We start from the raw sequence: 22,266 nt of genomic DNA on the forward strand, positions 1-22,266 counted from the left end.
ACCACTCTGTGACAGTGATTGGCTTTCAATATAAACTGAGGTATCAAGTCCCAATAATAAAAAATGACAAAATTCAAGAGATGGCTGCCGATAACTAATCACTAATATTCCAGATAAAAAGGAGTGATTAACTGTTTAGATGCAGGATCCCTCATGATGTACCAACATTCTTGCTTAAGAAGTATGAAAATATTCAGAGGTGGATTGCCTCTTAGAGACTTGAAACCCAAAGACAATGTGAGTAGTGTTTACTAGGCACAGAGAAAATTTTATAGTTTACTAGCTTAGTGAAGGACAGTGTAGCATGTGAACTCACAAGAAATTACCAAAGATTTGAGAAAAGTTCAACACCAAATTATCTCAAAAACCCACTTCTCAAAAATTTGTTTCCTTCATCATTTACATAATTCTCCTTGTACATAAGATGTTGCAGAACTGCTATAATAACGGCATTTACTGAATAATATTCTTAACACTCTTTCTATTGGCATTTACTGAATAATACTCTTAACACTCCTTTTATTCTTAAATTAACATCAGAATGCATTTTGAAACTGACTATACAAACAACAAAAAGCATGTATTTCCTTTACCTCTACAATTTTTTCTAGATGGTACAAACACCTGCTCATAGCTACAGTACTTTGCAGATGGACTTTTTAAAAATCCAGTTGTAAACCAGGGAAAAACCTACCTCAGTGGTGCTACTGGAAGCTTCCAGTCCAACCATATTAGCTTGTACCAGCTGCTGAAGAAGTTGCACTTGAGCCACATTGAGAAAGAAGTCCAAATTTGTTGTCATATTCACTTCCAAAGAATGACCACAGACCAAAATTTCCTGTGAAATTAAGGGAAAATACTAAGTAACAGCCATTGGGAAAATAATTTTCAGCTTCTATATAACTGTATTGTGGTTCCCTGTTGTAGTCAATACTTAACATTATATACAACATTATATATAGTACAAATGTGGTCGTTTTAGGAGAAACTGGTGTTTCATGCTTCTAAAAGATGTGGCATATTCTTTCCATGGCTTTCAACAGCAGAACTGTTAAGGCAAACTTTGCAAGAAAAGCATCTCATGCACAAGGCCTTGCTTCCATCCCTCGCTAGTATCAGTGGGCTGCTAGAGTGTCCTTGGCAATGATTCCAATTCTCCTTTCCTTCCAAGAAACAGATACCCTTTTTTAATTTTTTATTTAAACACAAACTCTGCTTGATGTATAATGAAATCATGTGTTGGAACTCACTGATAGCCAATCTGATTGATTTCTCTTTGCCTGTAAACCATTCTTAATACTTTGGCAACACTAGCTGAATAGCCACTGTTTTATTGATATTGTCTAGCACAAATAAAGATCTTCACCACTGTTGGCAAGCAATAAAGAGATGAAAAACAGACAGAAGAGGAGAAGAACTGCTCTGTCTCATGAGAAGTTTGCACAGTGCTCAAGCTTTAATCTAATCTAGACCTCTCCCTTCAGGATGGAATGTCATCCAGGGAATAGATAACAAGAAGAATGCATGTACAGAAAACATTGAAATTCTTGAACATAAGCATTAGCAAAGCTCAGATTTTTTTTTAACTTGAATAACTTCTATGCATCCTAGCTATACTGGGGCTTTCTATTTCTTTTTTACATTAAATAATTTTCCACTTGCCCTTCTGATGACCCTTTACACAAAATGTGAAACTATTGATTTCTTCTCTCTATGCCCACTAGCTGATATTTTCCAACAAGGTACACCCACTGCATGTTGCAATACACCTCTAGTACCCTTTACACTCCTGTCAATATTGCTCTTCCCAGGAGGTAGTTTTTAAGGGAAATTATCCTTATGAGCTGACAAAAATTTTCTGGTATCTTCCCTATATAAAATGTACTTGAGCTACAAACTAATGGCAAAAAGTCAGCCAATACCTTTTGTATGCAACCTACTTCACAGACTTATTCTTAACTAGCTGAATAACACACCAGCAAAAGTGACTGTTAAATCTGAGTGCCTGGAAGTACCCATAGCAAAGGTAGGGAAATGGATGCTTAGTGACAACTTGGGGTCTTGGAAATCTGGCAAAGAGAACTCAGCTTAACTTTCTCATTAAAAATAGTCTACAGATAGCATTTTCAGGTTTCTTTATGAGAAGCTTGTGAATACAGTGTTTTGTTACGCTGCACCTCTTATCAACACCTTTCCATCACCAACTTTTAAAAAGTATTGCTGGAAATCATTAAAGGATTCCCATTTTTGGAACTGAAAATAGGCTTATCTACCTCTGGCTGGACTGCCTTCAATATCAAGTGCTATACAAAAATTCTTTCTCCAGCAGAGAAAGAACATTTCTGCTCGTGACTTTTCTCCAGTTGGCAACTTGATAACACACCTGAAGACTTCAAATGGTGGAGTGGTAAAATATTAATAATATTCATATATTATAAGTTACACTATTTCTGTAGACACTTTGTACAAACCTCTGGGTGTAAATTCTCTGCAGCATCAATTTTTGTAAAAATAATGGCAGGAGCTGCAGTTATTCGAACGGTGAAATCTGTTAAAATTGGAGTTAAAATAGCTCTCCTTTCCTGATGCCGCCTTATGCTAGGAAACAAAGGAAAGAAAAGTAAAGATTAAATTACATTATAAATTGTCGAGAGGAAAAACTTTCCATATTATTCTTTACATCCAGCACATAGCAAAAAACATCTTCAACACTATTAGGCATTTGATTGCTAAGTTACTAATATTTAATTATCATTATTATAAATCATATTAATTCCAGTCCTGAAGGCAGACTTCTATCTTCATTTCACAGGATAAGTACGTCTAAATATTTGACTCTTCAACCTCTCTCCAGGTAGACAAGTTTGACACTTGACACTGCTTCTTCTCCTGATTAATGCACAATAATTTGAAGAAAGATGCAAACTTTTTACCAGTATTTTTAAAACTTGCCTGTGGATAAGCAGCTCTTTATAGAACCTTCACTTTATAAATGGCTGTTTTGAAGCCTACATAGTATTTGCATTTGTGCATTAAAAGTCCGTGTTGAAGACATATGCACTAAACTGACACAAAAATGAAATACATGAAAACTTAAACTAGCAAATCCCATGCAACACGAGGACTCCCACATGAAATCAGTAACTATTGTCCAAGATGTTTAGAATTATTTGAAAAACAGGGATGTCAGTCTTCCTCAACTCCTTCTGTCACTGCTTGTTTTTGGTGCTTTGTCAGCTAAATATCAACATTTACTTACCAAGAATATTTGTGTCATTAAACTTGGCAATTGCATTTATTTTTTAGCCAGGTGTTTAGTTTTGAGTTTTTTGTTGGCTTCTTTCCCCCCCGCCCCACCATTCCCTCCCACCTTTAACCAAACAGTAAGGCTAGAAGCACAACTGTTATAGATGGATCACTAATAACTTATGACAACACATTCCAAATGGCCAGAATCTTCTGGGTCAGGTCAAATAAACTATTGCCACAAAATGCCATCTGAGAGCCTCTGATGAGGGAAAAAAATGTAATGAGATCAAGATGTTGTCCAGCCCCTAAAAGAGGATACGCTTCAAATTCCAAGGAGACTCCTTACATCAAGATAGTTTCTGACAGTTCTTTTTACCTATTATTGTTTGTAGCAACATGAAATACCTACATTTCACCAAGGATAATTCTAAAAATCATCATAAAGTTACCTTAGACCTTATAGGTCTAAGGTAAGTTTTCTTATGTTTACAAAATAGAAAAATGTCAACTAGGAAATGATGAAAGTTTAAAAAACAAACTACATGGCCTCAGAGAAGAAGTTAGTAGATCAATGTAGAACTCTTCATCAGCATGTCAGTTACATTTCCCTGTATTACCTTTAATTTTGCCATCTCGAATGGAGACATGGCAGTTCAGGCATCAGTGTAAATCACACAAGTGAGCCAGACATGAACTATGCAATTAACAATTAGTTCCCACCATCAGCTAGAGTTATCCACGTTAATGTTATTAACCAATAAGCTTATATGCCTGTCTATGCAGAAATTACTTGACTGCATGCAGAACAGGTATTAACTCTCTTGATTAAGAAGGGGTATTGCAGTGCATAGTCTAGTAATGGTTCTGTAATGGGTTCTGTAGAAAAAATAACAATCTCAAATACTGATGATTTGTAAGCCAAGAGTTAAATCATAAGTGGAGGTGGAATTCAGTCTACTGCAAAATATATAAAATTCATACTGCAGAAAATACAGAATTCATTTTAGTGCCTAGGCTATTTCAAATTTGATGCTTCAAATTCTACTAATATTTTTTTAAGTGTCCTCAAAACATGTAGAAAAGATGACTATCTATAAGGGAATATATATTATACAGTGGAGGTAGGCCTTGGAGCTTTTAAATCTATTTAGGACAACAAAATACAGAAGTTAAGAACAGATGCCACAGAGCTACTACTGGCAGAACACAACTCTAATAAACTTTTGCCTCAAATGACCCTCACTGCTGAGAAGGCTGCACACTACCATAAGAAATGTGCAGCTTAAGAATGAGCCAATTAGTGAGTGGAGAAACTACCATCTTACCATAAAAGCTTTAACATTTTGGTCAGCTGTATCTCTGTTGAGCTCTAATAATGGCATTTGGAGCAAGGTTAGTCTCATTAGATCCCCAAGTTAGAAATCAGACCTGTTAGTGGCTAGTGAACATCTTCAACTTGAGAAAATGGTCTTAGATTTTGGAGTTCTACAATTGTTTCTCTCCCTGCCACCACCTCTATTTTAGATTTAAACCAGATTATTTTCTACCCAGTTCCTATTTCCCCTTCTCAATGGATGAGAAAGAAATGCCTTTTTCTTTCAGGACAAAGAGCTACATAGGAGAACAATTCTATGAAAGAACATGCAGCTAGAACTATCCTAGAAAACTTCTACTTGAAGTTTCTTGAAATGCTAGTAAGTATGATTTTAATATATGAAACAGAGCTGTAAAAGCAAGTTATTTGTTGAATCTCAAACCCTCAATTGGCTCTCTTCAATCATTGATCAAATTATTTTTCAGCTTATGCATATTCCCATTTCTTAATTTTCATACTTTATACTAGTAGATACCTAGTACACTGCATCTTAAAGGGCATTTTTGGTAATATATATTGATTACTGCTTTATTTTATTTTATTTTTAAAATCATCCTTATGTGCTATCCCTGTCCAGCTCTTCTTACTACTTTCTGAATTTCTTGTGGGGGAATTTGAACCTCAGCCAAATCAAGTATTAGGAAAATAATTGTAAGTACAAACAGAAGGCAAACAGAGCACAGTAAATAATGAAGGGAGAGGATATGAGAAAGAGTACAAAAGGAACAAAGAAACAAATTCCACTTTGAATTATTGAGTCTTCCACACTGCACCTAAGTGCAACACTAACTTAACACAGGTGTACGCCACATGAGCTTATGAAAAAACTTGATTGTGAAGAGTGTAATGATGGCTCAATGTCTGCAGCACATTCATTCCGTGGTTCATTTATGCATCTGTTATATATTTGTCTTGGAAAAAAAAGGAAAAGCTAGTATTTTAAAGATGTTAAAGCAGTTGATCATCTACACTTAAAAGTAAGTGCATTTGAAAGACCATATGCTAACACAAAGGAACAAGGCAGTTAAGCAACTGTGATAAGGTTCGGAGGTGCCTTAGTGCAGAATCTGGGCTTTATCTGCACAATAACACAAACCCTGGTTATGGGCCACAGATCCACACTGCAAAAGCACAGGACAAAAATGGTCTCTGTCCTCAAGGGCTTACAATTTAAGTATAAGAAAAAACACACCCACCGACAGGGAGCTGCAAATAAACTACTAACAGCAGCATAGGTAACAATATCCATACAGCGGCAACCAGTCTAATGGTTTTTATATTACACTATAATAGAAATTAATTTTTTGGAAGGATTTAGAATAAAGCATTGCAATAACAGTGTGAATGTCCACAGCAAACACCTTTGTAACACACAGGAGTGAGCAAGGCAGTGCCTCTTCAAAACACTGAATGCGTCGGTCATGGTAAGTGGCATGAAGAGGTCTGATGAGCAGGGAGTGTAGATGAGTCAAAACAAATGAAAGAAGACATGAAAAGGGAAATGGATAGACAGGGGGTCTGGAAGTACTACGAAAGCAAAGACATCTTATGATTAATATGACAAAAAATGTTGTGGGAAGAAGAGAGAAAAAAATGCGAAGAACAGATTTTGCAATGGAAGCAACAACATTTGATTACATCAAATCAAATCATCAGCATTTGATTATATCCAGTCAGAAGCACGTTGAATTTATACAAAGAGGAAGGACTGCCAAAGAGATGATGTTGCCCTAATCAAGGAGCTGCAATGATGTGAGACTGGATAAGCTGAGAAAATGCACAAATAGGACTAAGTCCTACTACTACGATTCTCATGTGGAAAACACTAAGCAAAACAAACAGAAAACATGGCCAGTAATAGCTAAACATAACCTAGATGTGAAATTTGGAAATGTTTACCTTATTATTAATTGTATTTTTTTCTTAATAATATCTTATTGAATCTAGACTTTGAGCCCCTATATGCTTAAAAATTCACTAAGTCAGCGAGAAACTTGTATACATTCAATACATGAATAACAATCAAAAGCACATTTGCACCATGTAATTTTACTAGCTAGAAAGATGAGTTCTCACGGAGAATTTTGTAATGTGAAAAAGAAAAAAACATATTAGCATGAAATAGGCCACGTAGTCAAAGTGTTCTCTAGTTGTGTTGAGGCATGCAAAATGTCAAAAGATGTTATTTAAGACAGTTAACTTGAGACTTATGAAAGAATTTTCTCTTGCAGGCTTCCCATGTAGCTGTTGAAATCAGCTAATCCCTGATATACAAATGTATTAAGAATGTATTAGGATATCTACCTACTAATGACTAATTCACATCCTTTCAGCTTTTTGAGGTGTTGCAAAGACATGTCACATGCCAGTAAAACATCATAGCAACATTTTGAGGACCATCTAATAACCAAAATTAGAAAATAAATAAGTGTACACTACCTGGCTGTAAAGAATTACTATTTTTGTATTATAAGACCTCAGTAAAACTAACTTCTATCTTATGAAGATTGCTGCGCAGCATTTCTTTGGTGTGCATTAATATAAAAATAAAACACCCCACCTTATTGAGAAAGGCTTTGTACAGCATGAATACAAGCACAACTTAAGGTACCACAAAAGACAACAATTAAAATTAATTACTGAAAAACATGCATTGCATTTTATTCCAAAAGATTCAAGGGGAATGTCTCTACTTCCTTACACAAAGATCCAGAGATTAATTTTTTTTTTGATCTCTCTCATTAGAACTTGGCAAGCTGCCAAGAACTTTCCAAAAAAGCATGAAAACGAAAACTATTCAAAGAAAAATCTGCAGGAAACCTTTCTGAGGATCCTTGCAGTGGTATTTTGTTCAGTTTTGTAGAACAGATCATTGGCTCCCTGATGTACTCCATGAGAGCTGTTCCAGATGGTGGTATGCCAAGGACAAAACTGTAACGCAGTATATTGCCACACTCAATTCATTACCACACAGAGAAGTAATGCGTTTAAGCTCAATTATTATTTTTTTTAAGCAAAGTTTATTCAGGCTGCAGGAAGCAGAAGTTGCTGCTGGGAGCTGTAGAAGGATTGCACAGGGATGGGGGCGAGGCCTCAAGAGAGGATATATTTCTTTATTTCCTTCAGGGCTGTTGTTTTTTCCATTGAGTGGAGGGAGAGGGAGGAGGAGATCTGCAAGCTGAAAAAGCAGTTTTCAATCAAGAAAACTTCTTTCGGTTAAGTACTCCCAGTTCCCCTCATGCTGTTTGGTAAAGGGAATAAATGTGGACAGGTTTCATTTGTACATAACCTTATTAGAACTGTCTGACTGTTTCCAGTATTCTTTTTATATATTACACCATTAGGGAGCTTTTTATAACATCCATGGTGAAGCATAAACATTTCATAATGGAAAGAGTTATGATCTCTGATACTCAGTACAGCACAGCATCTAGACAGTTTTTTTTCTGCAAGACTGCATCCACCCTACCAGAGTGTTCCAGTTTCCCCATTCTCCTTGGCATGACCTGAATAGACACAGGAGGCATCACACCAGCATTTCACTATAGCCCCTCTTGAAGAATTTTATACTAAACACTTGCAAGTATTCAACAACTTAGTCTTAGAGTATGACAACTTGTTTTCCAAACTGCAATGTAAAGGGTGGAGGGGGGAAAATCAATCCCTTAACGTAATAAGTACTAGAAGAACCAAACTCCAGAAAAAGTGGTGCGAAAATTCAAAGGATTTACTTTCAGAGTAAAGATTGCTAAAGCATTTAAATGATAAATTACGTCAAAAGCCTTCAGATACTTGTTGGTGTGATATCCATGGATCTCCGACTTAAAATAGGTTGGTTTTCACGCAAATTTTAAAAATGAGGCAAAATATCAATTGTAGATTAAATTAAAATATAATTTATTTTTAAAAATTGCAATTTTATTTCTAAATAATCCAATAATGCTTTTACAAATGGGAATGGAAAAGGAATGGCTGGTATCTATGCTGAAGTTTTCTGTAAAGTAACTACAAAAAAACTGGGTATACATTGGATTCTATACTGCTCCACATAGCATTAAAGTATTACAAAAATAAGGGAAACAGATTTGAAAGAAGAATCTTTAAACCCAGTGATCCTAATATACCAGAGCACTGGGTAAGAACAAAGAGAAGTATATTAAAACCAAAGAAATTAACCCTAAAATAACTCAACAAAAATCATTAATTATGTTCCAGGTTAAATGCATCTCTAAGAAACTTAAAGAAACCAAAAATTGGCATCAAAATTAGATTAAGGCATAAAGCTTTTGTAGTATTTGCAGTAAATATTAAGATAAACTTAACCCTGGAAACAGTAAGCACCACGTGGAACATGCTGCAGCTGCCCTCTTGGCGCAAGCTGGAAATAGCACCATGGATGGCAGAGTTCAGTGCAGGTTCTTCCAGTTCTCAACACATCACTTCCACAGGTCATAAAATCAACCCAGATACAGCATAACTGACTGCTAAATAAAAAGCAAAAATGCTAAGATCCTGAAGAAACTTTAGTAAATATGTAAAATTTAAAACCAAAAGGGTAAGAAAGCATTCATACTTTTTCTTGAAAACAAGCTGGAATTAAAATTCTGTAATTGCATACCAGAAAGGAAAATCTAATGCATTTAATTATAACTCTTCTAAATTAAAACCCAAGTAGAAGATTCATTCAAAAGCAATTTTAAACCAAACATACTTATTTGTATTCTAATAAAACTTCATTTTGGAAGTGTGCTGAGGAAGCATGTCCAAGATGTTATAGGGAAAAAAAAAAACAAACAGAGAACTCACAATTGTCTGTAACAGCTGCCTCCCTTGTCCTACTAGCTTTTCAGGAATCCCACTGAATTTTCTATCTGAATCTACAACCATAAAGCTCAGATCCAGAGTGTGCTGGCAGTAGGATTTCCGTCACCAATGGTAAGGAAAAGGAAAGCCAATCTCTCAGTGGCTGGTTTTACTATGTAAGCTTAAGTTGCAAATTGGCTGCAAGTCCTTTGGAGATTAACGTAACCTTATTTTTCAAGATATTCCAGGGGATGTGAAATTTTGGGACAAAGAACCTCACGATGAAATTGTCAAACATCAAGGCCCAACTGGAAAGTCATGCACGTTTTTTAAGGCTGGGAATTTAAAATAAAAAACCTCTCTAGAAATATATGAGTTAAAAAAATAAATCGTTAAAAGAGGGGAAAAAACACATAATCTTACAAATGAAGACAGGAGTCTATTTCTGTTTCAAAATTTTTATCTGCACTCTTGTGACTCCTTGTCATTTTATCATTTTTTTGGTTAGAACTGTTTTTCCTGTCCTCTACTTTTCAATGATAAACTGGAATTTATTATTGACCACATCTTTTTCCTTCATGCTCTCCCTCCAGAGTTAGCTTATCTGCCCTCTTGGCCTTGCATCAATACATCACTTACAAAGCTCAGTCTGTGTGCCATCCTCATGTAGCCTTTGCTACAACCTGCCTTACTTTTAGAAAAATCTGAGTCCTCTCATCTCCCATTTTTCTGAAAATTAAACCAGAAGTAGTTATTTCCAGATGATTCTGTCTGTTTTTCTAAATCACTTTTAGGATCTCATCCCTAAATGGAGATAGGAATCATACTTTAGGAACCATAAAATTATGCACACATTTCATAAAAATCAGATTGTTTCTGCATGAATTAGATACAAAGGACTTTTATATGAAAATAAATAGCTAAATGTACAGGCAAAGAGGCATGTACTAGCAGAAATGCTCCTAAATCCACAAAATTACCTCTGAAAGCTTGCTCTTGGCCATCAGACCTTATTTCTGCCAATTTGAAAACTGAAATCTGCTACGTAGACTGTAAAATTTAGTTTTAAACTACTTGCATTAATTTTTAAGTATAAAAGGTATATTAAAACCAAAATAAATATTTAAAATCTTCACAAATTACCAATTAATTACCAATTACCAATTAATTTTATACTTGAAAACATCAAAATAGCAGGCAAGTGTATGCATGCTGTGTCTTTCAACCCTGTTTAACCCGAGGGTGGGGCTTTGTGCGCACATATACAATACCCAATAAAGGAGACTTAGCTGAAATATCGCATTCTCAAAATTCATCTGGTTTTAGTTGCAGAAGTGCAAAAACCAGTTCAGAATCAATAGGAAATGTTCTACTTTATCCCTCTCTAATTTAGAAATGTCTAAGCTGGTTTTACTCAAGCTCTGTAAATACACAAATAAAAGAAGTTTAGAAAAAAAGAAAAAAATACACCACCACCAAAACACACCCTATACCCAAAAAAACCCTCAAAACAGAACCTCCCATTGCTTATAGAGACTGACAAGCTGAAGTCTCAGCCCTGGAGTTATTTTTATGGATGGACAGTAAGTCACTCGGAAAAGAGCTTATAATGGAAGCAAAGGCACACAGTAACTAGACAGTAACTACAGTATAACAACAACAGTAATATGCATTTCAAATGTGTAATCTAAAATTACAGGGAAATGTGCTTGTAATGTAAAGCAAAACCAGTATTGAATTATTTAATTCAGGTATAGTGTGCACGCTCTCTGCAGTGTTTATGCTACGTATTTTCAGAAAAGAGTTAGTCTTTAAAAAAATCCCTACCTACTGGCCATGTTCCATTCAAGTGCTGGATTTTGAGAATTTCTCTCAGTCTCTGTCAAAACTCCTCCTTTTCCATTTTCTTTCTCTGGTTTCAACTGATTCCAATAAGCAGTACCGATGTTGATAGATTGAAGATCTATTTGATATTGTCTATCTTCAACCTCTGATCCAGGGTCTCGAAGAATTCCTAGATTTAGTGCTCTCCTGTAATGTCAAAAAAAGGAAAAGAAATCACCAAAGGTCAAAATCAGACCAATCAGATATTCATTAAGATCCAAATTAACAAAATGAAAGTACCAATTGTGCCATTCTTGTCTACACTAAGCATTATTTTAATTTCAAATCTTCCAAAGTACCCATCTGCCTATTTCCTATGGAATTCATTGCGAGATTTGCAAATGAACATATTCCTAAATTTAGCCACATGTACCAAAATTGATATGAGATCAATGCATCAACTTCATTGCACTTCCAATCAGACTGATACGAGCAGCCTTGTGGGGAACTGGGACTGATTGATATCTACTGAATGGATAAAGGATGTCACATTCAAGTCCTCAATAAGAACAGCTACACACCAGTATAACCACGAAGCATAACCAACTGTCCCACTGTTCAAATTCATCAAAGAATAAAACTTAAAAAGAATATTCCAAGATGATGGAAAAACAATTCAATCCTTTTACCTCTGTATTTCAGCACAGAGTTTTTTTAATAAAATTCTTCTAACAAGTGAGAAAAAAGCATTTTTGAGTGAACCACATTCCTTGTGGATTCCTTTAAAGTCTATGACATTAGATTTTACAAAGTATTTCAGTCTTGAGCTGAGTTTTGGAAACAGTCAGACTCAACTTCAACAAAACATTCAAGAGCTATTAAAGAGTGGGGGCTGCTGAGACCATTCAATTTTACCTGTGATCAGTAACAGAGGAGTCTTCTATTGCCATTCGTCTTCTGCTAATAAGCACTGGGAAATACTAAAAAAAATTATCTTGCCCTTTCTATACTAGGAACAATACAGCCTTCTGTGCGTTGCTCATTTGATATTATAACAAAAATTCACCATTATATTATCACCATTTTTCAAAATAAGGAAGCAAGGGGATCTTAAGTTTTTTTCCTTCAATCTATGATCACGAATTGTAGTCTATTTTTATTGATTTCATATATCTGCATTGAGGCTTAAGCTTCTTATTTGCATATGACATCCAATCTACTCTTCTGTTCAACGTCTTGGGCCAAAATTATTTAGTATAAAGCTGCTTTGTGTGAATTTGATGCTAATAATCTAAACATAAATAAACACTAAGTAGCACATCCCAAACTGCAAACTCAAAAGTACAAGTATGCACACTGTAGGTATGCAATCTGTTTCAAAGTGCATTCCCAGTGCTGCCTAAATCCAAATACCAGTAGAAACTGCCAATACATTGCCATTGTCACCAATGGAGTATGTTAGCAATTAAGAAAAATAAATAATTAATCATATGTACCTACAGAGGCATGTGGATGACAGGAAAGGCATTTTGATCAAGTCATTCCTGGAGAGGCAGCGTGATGGCATTGTTCAGTAGTCCCTATAACTTTCTTAAGTGTTTAGTAGAAACGCACTGAAAAACTGTTATGTCAGTAGTGGTACTTCAAAATTAAATGTGGTTTCTTAAAACTTAAGAATGTGTTTGTCAACTTTCCACACAGAGAGACCTAACCACAACCACTGTGCCTTTTATTTTTCTTTCTAAGGCATTATTTCATCAATATGAATGCAGTTAAAAAAAAAAAAAAACAAAAACAAAACCACAACAGTAGATTATTGTATGATCCAATGTCTATTTTCATACTTTGTCTAATACAAATAAATACTGGAATATTTGTTTTGTGAAATATTACTTAAAATAAAGCACCAAATTGCATATTTTTGGAAATCTGCTTGTGTATATAAAACAGAATATAATACTAATTTCACATGCATTTTCTCCCCTTTACTTCACAGTGAGCATTTTTAATTTCTTCTTTTCTGAGCAGCTTGATAACTTGCAACAGGCTTACCTAGATATTCCTCAGACTCATTCAGCATAACCATGACCTTGTGAACCAAATTCCTCAAGCACAATGTGTCTGTATGCACTAATTTGAAACTCCCCACTGTGACAATGGCTTTCTTACCCTCACAAATTTACTTATTTAAACATAAACCACAACAAAATCATTCTTTGGCAAAAATCTTTAGGTGCAGCAAAATATGCAAAGGCATTAAAGACAAGGTACTTGTGTATTGCATTGCTGGTATCACATTTGTCTGCTGCATCTTTTTTTAATGCACTTCAGGATATTACAGCCTAATAGGTCAATATTTTCATGCTCATAAAAAGGTTCACATTTGCATTGTTCCTACTATTAACAATCTCCTATATATAATACAATACTCTTCTTCTGATCCTTCAGCTACAATTTTGAAATCCAACCAAACTGTGTTTCTATAGATAACCCACTTCAAGAAACACATATTTTACACATAAGTGTAAAATACAAGGATTAGTAATTAATGCCTTGATGTTTTGATGAAACTCATTATGGCTTTCAGAAATTGCATCATGCCAATTTTATACAAGGATCAAAATATAGCCTTTTCCCAAATAAGTAATATATATACAGGCATTTACATAAGCCCTCATTTCTAGTTTCCCATATCAACAATTTACATACAGTGATTTACATAAGCTCTCCTTTTTGGTTTTCCATATCAACAATTTTCCTAAGTATCCCTCCAATTTATTAGTTGTATACTTCCTAGAAGGATGAAGGTATGTTAAACCACGGCAAACCTGGCCTAATCTTAAGTACACGTGCTTTGTGTGAACTCTGAACCCTTTAAAATCCTTGCGACAAATAAATTCAGGAAAACGGAGTAAACCAAATTCATGACTTCTCTATCTCCAGCATAAGTGATGATTTATCAGCTGAAATGTACTGTAGGGGTACGACTTTAATTGCTTCCCTCTTCTGAAAACAACTTCACTATCTCATCTAATCTTTGGGCAGGTGGTGCAGAATACAACAGGTGGTCAACAAAACAGTAAGATCACAAGCAACCAAAGACAACCATAAGCATGTAACAGGAAACACAGGTTTAAAGATTTTCTTTTTTTTTTTAATTGATTTAGTGTGGGTCAGGCTTTTTGTATGTTTTTTTAAGAAGCAGTTCATGTTCAACCAGTTACTATATGCTGCTGAATAAGCATAATTCTGAGACCCACAGTAAAGAAGTTAAATTTATTCACTTACAGCTCATCTGAGACCTACAAAAAGCTAAACAAGACAGGAAAATGGCAGTTAAAGACTACACATTATATAATAATTAAGAAATACTTGCAGACTTTACACACAACAGCTAATTTTTATTAGTACTTACTGGATTTCTGTGCGCACTAATTTCTGCTTCCAGGTATAGAGATTACAAACCTATCTACCCAAATTTCAATTATGAAAGGTTTTTCCTGGTGGTAAAAGATCTTTCCTATCCTAATTTAAAAAGGAAACAGAAAGTCAGCTTGGATAAATATGTAATAACCTATGGCACATATGTAAAAGGACTCCTTCCTCCTCTGTTTAACTTGTGAAGTCCCAGGCTAGATGTAGTCTGAAAGCCCTTCACCTATGCATGAGATGTGACTGACTACTGTAGAAATCACAGCAGGATTCATCACTGACCTAATGCACCTTCAGTGCCTTTTCCCCAATTCAACTCAATAAAATTGTTTCCTCCTTGACAAAGCCATTGAATGTATTGTACCAAACACGGAAACTGAAGCAGGAGTTTCTTAGGGACACAATGGACTCCATGTGGAATGAGATGCTATAGGTGTTAAGAAGAGCACAGAACAAAAACTTGGTAAACCAAGAGAATCTATGAAAACAACATAGATTTTATAACATAGAATCTATGACAACATAGATTGAGAAAGGTAAACCATAGATCTCGTGGTAAACCAAGAGAATCCATGACAACAACATAGATTTATTTCTAGGGCTAGAACAACACAAGCCTTTGAGAATGCTGAGCTTCTAGAAATAAAACCTCAGACAGGAATCAGCTTTTCAAACAAAGGCAACTATTTTTTCTTTTTTTAAAATTATACCAGATAGATATCTTTTTGTCACAGACAAGTTAACACTTGAGCCCTTCGGAGAGAAACAGAACTTTCTCAACATCACACAAGATATAGAGACATGACCTCAGTACTAGAATAAAAAAAATCCTATAGCATGACTTCTCATGATGGAAATCCTGGATGTGCCTAAATTTGGAGATATTAAAAACACTTATTTGTGAGGAAGATGGAAAGAAGAATGAGAAGTTAAGTAGAAAGAAAAGGAGAGCACAATAGTGGGCAAGAGGAAGAATCATAGAATCAGGGCACTAAGGCTGAAATTAAAGAAAAGAAGCAAGTAAGAACATTCTAATGTTGCAAGAAGAAAGGAGGAGACATCTTTAGGCAAGAAGAGAAGGTCCTCACATGATCCTGGGTACATATTCTGCCATACTGAGTAATACACATGTCTTCCAGGACAAGGGTAACCTCACCTCTGCTTTCCCACCCTGCAATCTGTCCACAGGGAGACTTGTGGTGTAACAAACAGTGTTTTATGACTGCCAGGATGTTGGAAATAATTTTATTTTAGTCTGGATCAGTAAAGCAAGCTTTCAAATGCCATCAGCAGTAAACTCCAATTCTCATTTTTTCTGCCTCTTTTCCCCAGGAACTATGCCACACATGACTGGCTTTGTTGGCAGCTGCTCCTTTTCCCCTCTTCAGCTCAGACCCAGAAAAACACAACTACTGTCCCACGTCCATAACTGCTGGCAGCATACTCTGGATTGGATATCAGCAATGTTTTATTAAATGAAAATATAAAGTGAGTGCAGTAAGGCTGCTTTGCTTAATGCTTTTCTGCTTAGCAAGTGATACTATTGATCACAGGAATTTGTTTAACAATGAAAACTGCATACTGTCTGATTAGCCCTAGTGCTGTGATCTGCACAGCAGGATACATCAACATTATCTACAGAAGACAATACATGGCAGATGTCCTATAAGTCAGAGTGGTTAAGGTACCTGGGTTCATCTTCATATGTGTAGTAGGACTCTTGTAAAAAGAAAACATCAGTGATAGCTCCGTGAGCAAAATAAAAATGACTGACCCCTTCTTAAATTTACATAGTGGATAAATACATATCATCTTAATGCAAAGGAAAAATTTATAAACTGCATTCTAATGGAATATGTTTTGTAGTCAGAAACACTCACAAGTTCTAACTTTATAATGATTTGTAGTGTTTATCATTTTTTTACATAGGCAAAAATCAGGTGAGAAGTAGATTACTTGTACATTTAGTATGTTGAAAAAAAAAAGGCCAGTAACTGAAATATATGCAAAATTTTCTTCTGATTGCACTAGACTACTTCAAACAATTGCTACAGCAATGTAAAAATAAAAGGGCAACAAGTAACTTTCCTCTTCTTCAAATTAATGGTGGATAAATTTCTGACTTCTATCTCTTGGGCACTGGTCCCTTTTTGCTCTGTATATTTACAGAGATAAGTACCACTGAGAAGAGAGGAACTGGTGTAAGAGTTTACAAAGCTAAAGCAGAGGATACAATAACAAATAGCTATAAAGATCATTAGGTAACACAATTAATTCCATGTAGGAACTCAGTACTTTCAAATTAAAAAAAAAAAAAAAATTCAATTATGGATAAGCATGCTCTAAAACAGGATCCAATACATGAATACCAAGTTGCCTGAAGTGCCTGGAGAAAAAAAAAACAAGTGGATATATAGAACAAATCATCTACACTCATTATCACCTAGAACAGTTAATCATATAAAAGAGCACTAAGATTTTAGTTGATTGTTGTTAACATGTCTTTTTGTCTCCTCTGTCTCAGAGTCTGGCATAAGGATATGTTAGATACATGTTTAGAAAATTCAACCATGAAAAAGGTGTTAGAATTCACTCTAAGCTTCTAGATACTTCAAGCACAGTACAGAATCTACTACTATGACAATCATGGCTCCTGACAGAGAATGACATTAAGAGAAGGTATTCAGGATCTTCAACAAAGCCATCACAGATCTCTACCTAAAAGTGTTCCCCTTAAATATGTCCAAGCTAGGTATTAGTCACTTTTGAGACATGTAGATGGGACAGTTAGAAACACAGTTATCTCCTCTCTGCTTCTAGACTTTTCTAGCTCTGCAGCAATAACTCTTCTACAGAAAATAATTATAGTAATAACCAAACTTTTTCTAAAATATCCAAATACACTATTTTCTTCTACTAATATTTTCCAGCACAGCTTTTTCTTGCCAAGCTGAAGCAGACAGGTCTTCCCTTATAATTGCTGTGTAGCTTTTTCTTAAAAACAAACACTACAGAAAAAACCCTCAGTTCTTAAACTAATTGCCCAGAGATGAAAAACTGTAAAATTACAATCACATTTCTCTAACTACTGTGTGTCCTCTATTTCACCAGTTTCATCAACCACAACTACTGAGTTATACAGGTATTTATTTAATCCCAAATCATTTTATAAAAGGACTGACATTCATGGAGCTATCATAATGCAAGAGAAGAGAGATCTGGTTTTAAAGACAGAAGAAAAAAATCTGGTGAATGGAAGTCAATGGTTTGTGCCTGTTTTGCATGTTTGGTTGACACCCTCTCAAAAGGAGCAGGCAACACTGCCTTGCTTAGAACTGAGGTGACAAGCCTAATGGGATGCGTGGATGTGCAGAGGAGCAAATTTGCCAGATCTGCTGTACACGAGAATGCTTGGGGCTAGGCAGACCCCTTTGGCTGGCCTGCCACGGGACATGCTTCCCTCTTTGCAAGGCTAGAACATGCCAAAGGAAAACAGGAGAGGCAGGCATCATTCCTCTTCTCTCTAAACTTGCTTAGTACATATCTCTAAATGACAAAATCAACCTCTTCAACAGTCTACTAATTTATACTGTGGGAATAAAGCCAACATGATTTTGTGAATATAACTAATTGCAAAGAGAACATTTTGAGAGTATTCTGAGAATGCAAAGTTATAAAATATGGATAAAAATTAGTGTCTGCAATTTTTTAATTGATATACTATAATTGATATACTATTTATTTATTTTATTTATGCGACTACTTAAATATTTTTATTTTGAAACCAATAGGTACCTACAGAGGGAAAAAACCCAACACCCCCTCACGCTCATTAATTACAGTGGTGGTGCTGGGTGGGTGCTACTATAACTCCATTTGCTATCCATTTAGGAAGGCCAGATCTTAGTGAACTGGGCCACACCAAAGTCAGGACTGGTAGCAGTGCACTGATCATCTAAAAGCTACTAAACACATGAAAGGAATTACAGCAGATCACACATCAAAAAACTTGGCCCCTGCTTCCTTTCTTAGTCCTATGGGCAGAAAATGCTCTACATATCGTGTGAGGTGACCAGACACACAAAAGCAGTCCCTTGCTACAAGGGCTGCAGTACCGTAATTGCCTGCAAAGAAGCTGAAGAACGTCTGCAGTGCACTTGTCTTCTAGAGCTGTCTCTGGAACACAGTACCAATGACCCTATGGCCACAAGGTACAGTATTAGTAAACTATGAAGTAATTCTGGTGTCTCTCAAAGAAAGCATAAGATGAAACAAAGCTGAAGTTTGCAGCTGTGCATTTAGATGTCATCTGTTTAATTACTTCTATAATTTTATTGTTTAAATTCCTCAGCAAAAATAACAGCATGAGCAAGTCTGAACTTTTAAAAAACAGTTTTTCATTTTTATACTGTTTAATGTTTAGACAGTTTGAGGAATCTCTTTGTACTTTTGAAACATTCACCCAAATTCAGGAAGCACTGTATAAATATACACTTGACAGACTGTATAAATGATAAGTATGTACAATTCCAAAGAAAGGTCTGTATGATATTTTTGGATGCCAAATGTTCTTTGAAGAAAACCAAATGGAATATAGTTTTTCTAAAACTATATTGGAGAGGGGACTAAACTAAACTATATACTAGGTTGGAGAGGGGACTACTAAAAAAAGCAAAATACAATATAACCCAAAGACTTTTATGCTTTTGTTTTGTGGTAGAAACAATTTTATCTCAAAACTTAATGCTGCCTGGCAGTCAAAGGATCTTTCATTTCAGATTTTTAAATATTTTGTGTGTACTTGCTTTACTATATGACTAAGATAAATAATCTAGTGATTTCCCCATTGTTTTCAGCCTGAATTTTGGTTCAATTGATAAATCTAGCTAAGTGGTACAATATCTCAGTTTTTCCAGATGTTCTATAAATTCACCTGAAAATACCTAGGTGAAGTTTCACTGAATACAGCCTTCATATTTAATGTGTGGAATTTCTCTAAATGGTGCAGTACAATCTGCTATAAGCTGGAAGGCAAACTGTCCTCAGTGTGTTTCATAAGCTGATGTGGGACAGGATTTCTTTTTGCTGCTGTGTCAGTATATCAAAATCATACCTAGACATCAATCAAATTGTATCTGAAGCAGAAATTAATGCATACTTTCAGCATGTCCATTGCAATTGGTAATGCTTATAGCGTGGTCAATACAAGAAACTACTCTAAAATATGAATATTTAACTTTCCAAGTCAATTCACATTTATCTTTGGCACTGATTACAGTAGTTTCTCAATATGCCACTTGTATTTTCTTCTTCTTCTTCTTATAGAATCATCATATTCTTAATGGCAAGCTGGAACTATTTCTGAAATACTGTATATGATACTGTAAAATATGTCAATAACACAGTATTAAAAATAACCTTCCTTTAATTCTTCTTCCTGAAGTACTGGCACTACTTTGCCTATTTCAATGTGCCTTGAAAACTCTCCTGATATAAAATGTCACTCCATAGTAATTATGAAATACATTACCTGTCATGTTAAAGCCAGTATATTTTCTTCCTTAAAACCCCATTAGACTATTGTTAACTGACTACTGGCACCTCCTAAGTCAGTATGAAACTATGCCTAACAAAATTTATTGAAAGGGAGTTTTACTTCTAAATACACATTTGAAGGAGGGCAAAGAGAGGAACAAAAAAGATGCAAATCTACTCAAAATATCCCTGTGTACTCAAAATATCGGCCATGAAGGCTACAGATTCCAGTGTCAGGTAGTTCAGAGACGCACAGATACAAACACACAAACAAATACACTGCCCACTTGGGAAACAGCAAATTCCAGGATGTATAGTTTGAGTCCAGTTAGTAAATATAATTGGATACACTCTCATGAGCTGCAGTGTGTTAAAAATACAACATGTAGATTTTAAAAATTATTTTTAGAAAACAACTTCAACTTCAATAACATTTGCAGTTACATAATATATCGGGCATTTTTTTGTTACTATGCCAAAAATGTGGAAAAATCAACCAATGAAGCTGTCTGACTACAGTGGATCAAAAAAGACGTGCCAGAGAATTGCATTCCTCTGCATTTTTCTTGCATACATATACACATGCATTTATACACTTCCAGCCTTAAAAAGTTTCGAATTTGCTTTGCAGCTGGATTTGCTAATCTACAAGTTTCTTCCTGTTTCTTGAAAAACTGTCACATACAAAGATTAAGCAATACTACTCAACAGTTAAATAATTTTGGTAATCAGAAAGAGTTCAAACCTCTCCTGTCCCTATCCTGAAAGTACAGGGCATATCTATTTGTAGATACCCCTAAGTCCTATTTGTACCACCTCCACACCCATTTATTTTTTAGTGCTCAAGAACACACAATACCAAGCTAGAAAACTGGAGTAGCTGTGATTTATGCCAATCATTTACACCGAAACAGAGATGCCTGATACTATCTCTGTATTTTATTACTCTCAACATGCACTTGTGTTAGCCATTAACATACCAGCGCTGGCCATTGCCTTCTCACAGAAAATACCAAAACCCTAGCAACAAAAATATCAGTGGGCATGAAAAATGTTTTGAGAGGCTGAAGAATGGTACATTTATCTTTGTGTCCAACAACTAATAAAGCCCATAAGATTACAAACCAAACCTTAAAACGCAATGATGGAATTTTTTGTTCTTAAGCAAAAAAAAAAAAAAGAAAAAAAAAAAAAAGAATAGCTTCTGAAATGCAACACAAACCCACTGTACGTAGCTTTTTAAGTTCTTTTTTCTTCTTTTTTCTTTATTGCAGCATAATAAGGTTTAATAGCACAGTAAGACCTTAAACATAACAAACATTAAGCATGACTTTTGACCATACTTAAGGTGGTTGAGCTAAGTGAAACTATATTGGAAAAGTCAGTTAAGAGCTAGGAACCATGCTCATTTAAACAGTAAAATTTGAGTTGCTCAGGATAACAGTAACATGGATTTAATTTTGCCATGGGAGCTTGGAAGAGTATCCCATAGAGAAATATGCTAAAATAACATGTTACTATTCTGTATCTTTCTGATAATCCTTTTTGTTAAATAATTGAAAACCAAAGTTGAAATACTTACAAGCATTAAATGAAAGACACTGGCAAACAGTTTTGCAAAAGAAAGAAATCTTCTACCCAAAATGTAGTTTAAGAACTGTGGTATGACTTTGTCATAGATAAAACCCTGTGAGGGACATCAGAGAGCCCACAAATATTTACGGAATGAACCGCAATCTGTATACAGAAGTTAACAAATATTTCATTACAACTGGGATACGCTTTTCTCAGTAACAGAAGCACACAACTTGCATTATAGTTACCTTGAGATCCTGCTAGAATTAAAAATGCTACACAGAAAAGAAATTTGTTGTATATGATATTGGAAAACACTTTTCAACAAAAAGCATTTGTTGAAACCAGAGCTGATGGAAATTATATTTACTCACAAACAGTTAAGAAGAAAACTGTATAGAACAATGAGTTTTAAAAGCTCTCCTCAGTTCTTTTACAATAAATTATTTACTGCAGCCAAGACTTTAGATGTT

The 22,266-nt window shown here is 35.1% G+C and overlaps 1 protein-coding gene and 1 long non-coding RNA gene across 7 annotated transcripts in view; one reads left to right on the plus strand and one right to left on the minus strand.

Moving 5' to 3' along the window:
• The window catches only part of VPS13B (vacuolar protein sorting 13 homolog B), a 431,250-nt gene that overhangs the window by 142,462 nt on the left and 266,522 nt on the right, over nucleotides 1-22,266 (minus strand). For all 6 annotated transcript variants that reach the window (XM_068183911.1, XM_068183916.1, XM_068183903.1 and 3 more), the window contains 3 exons: nucleotides 11,255-11,458; nucleotides 2,472-2,598; nucleotides 695-838 (listed from right to left, as the gene is read on the minus strand). In XM_068183911.1, the coding sequence (XP_068040012.1) occupies nucleotides 695-838; nucleotides 2,472-2,598; nucleotides 11,255-11,458 (475 nt within the window). The remainder of the gene's footprint in view (nucleotides 1-694; nucleotides 839-2,471; nucleotides 2,599-11,254; nucleotides 11,459-22,266) is intronic.
• LOC137476207 (uncharacterized) lies at nucleotides 13,303-16,164 on the plus strand. The gene is made up of 3 exons (XR_011000294.1): nucleotides 13,303-13,374; nucleotides 14,297-14,382; nucleotides 16,016-16,164. It is a non-coding gene; the product is annotated as an uncharacterized lncRNA (long non-coding RNA).

The sequence above is a fragment of the Anomalospiza imberbis genome, chromosome 1, assembly GCF_031753505.1.
Source record: "Anomalospiza imberbis isolate Cuckoo-Finch-1a 21T00152 chromosome 1, ASM3175350v1, whole genome shotgun sequence".
NCBI lineage: Eukaryota > Metazoa > Chordata > Aves > Passeriformes > Viduidae > Anomalospiza > Anomalospiza imberbis.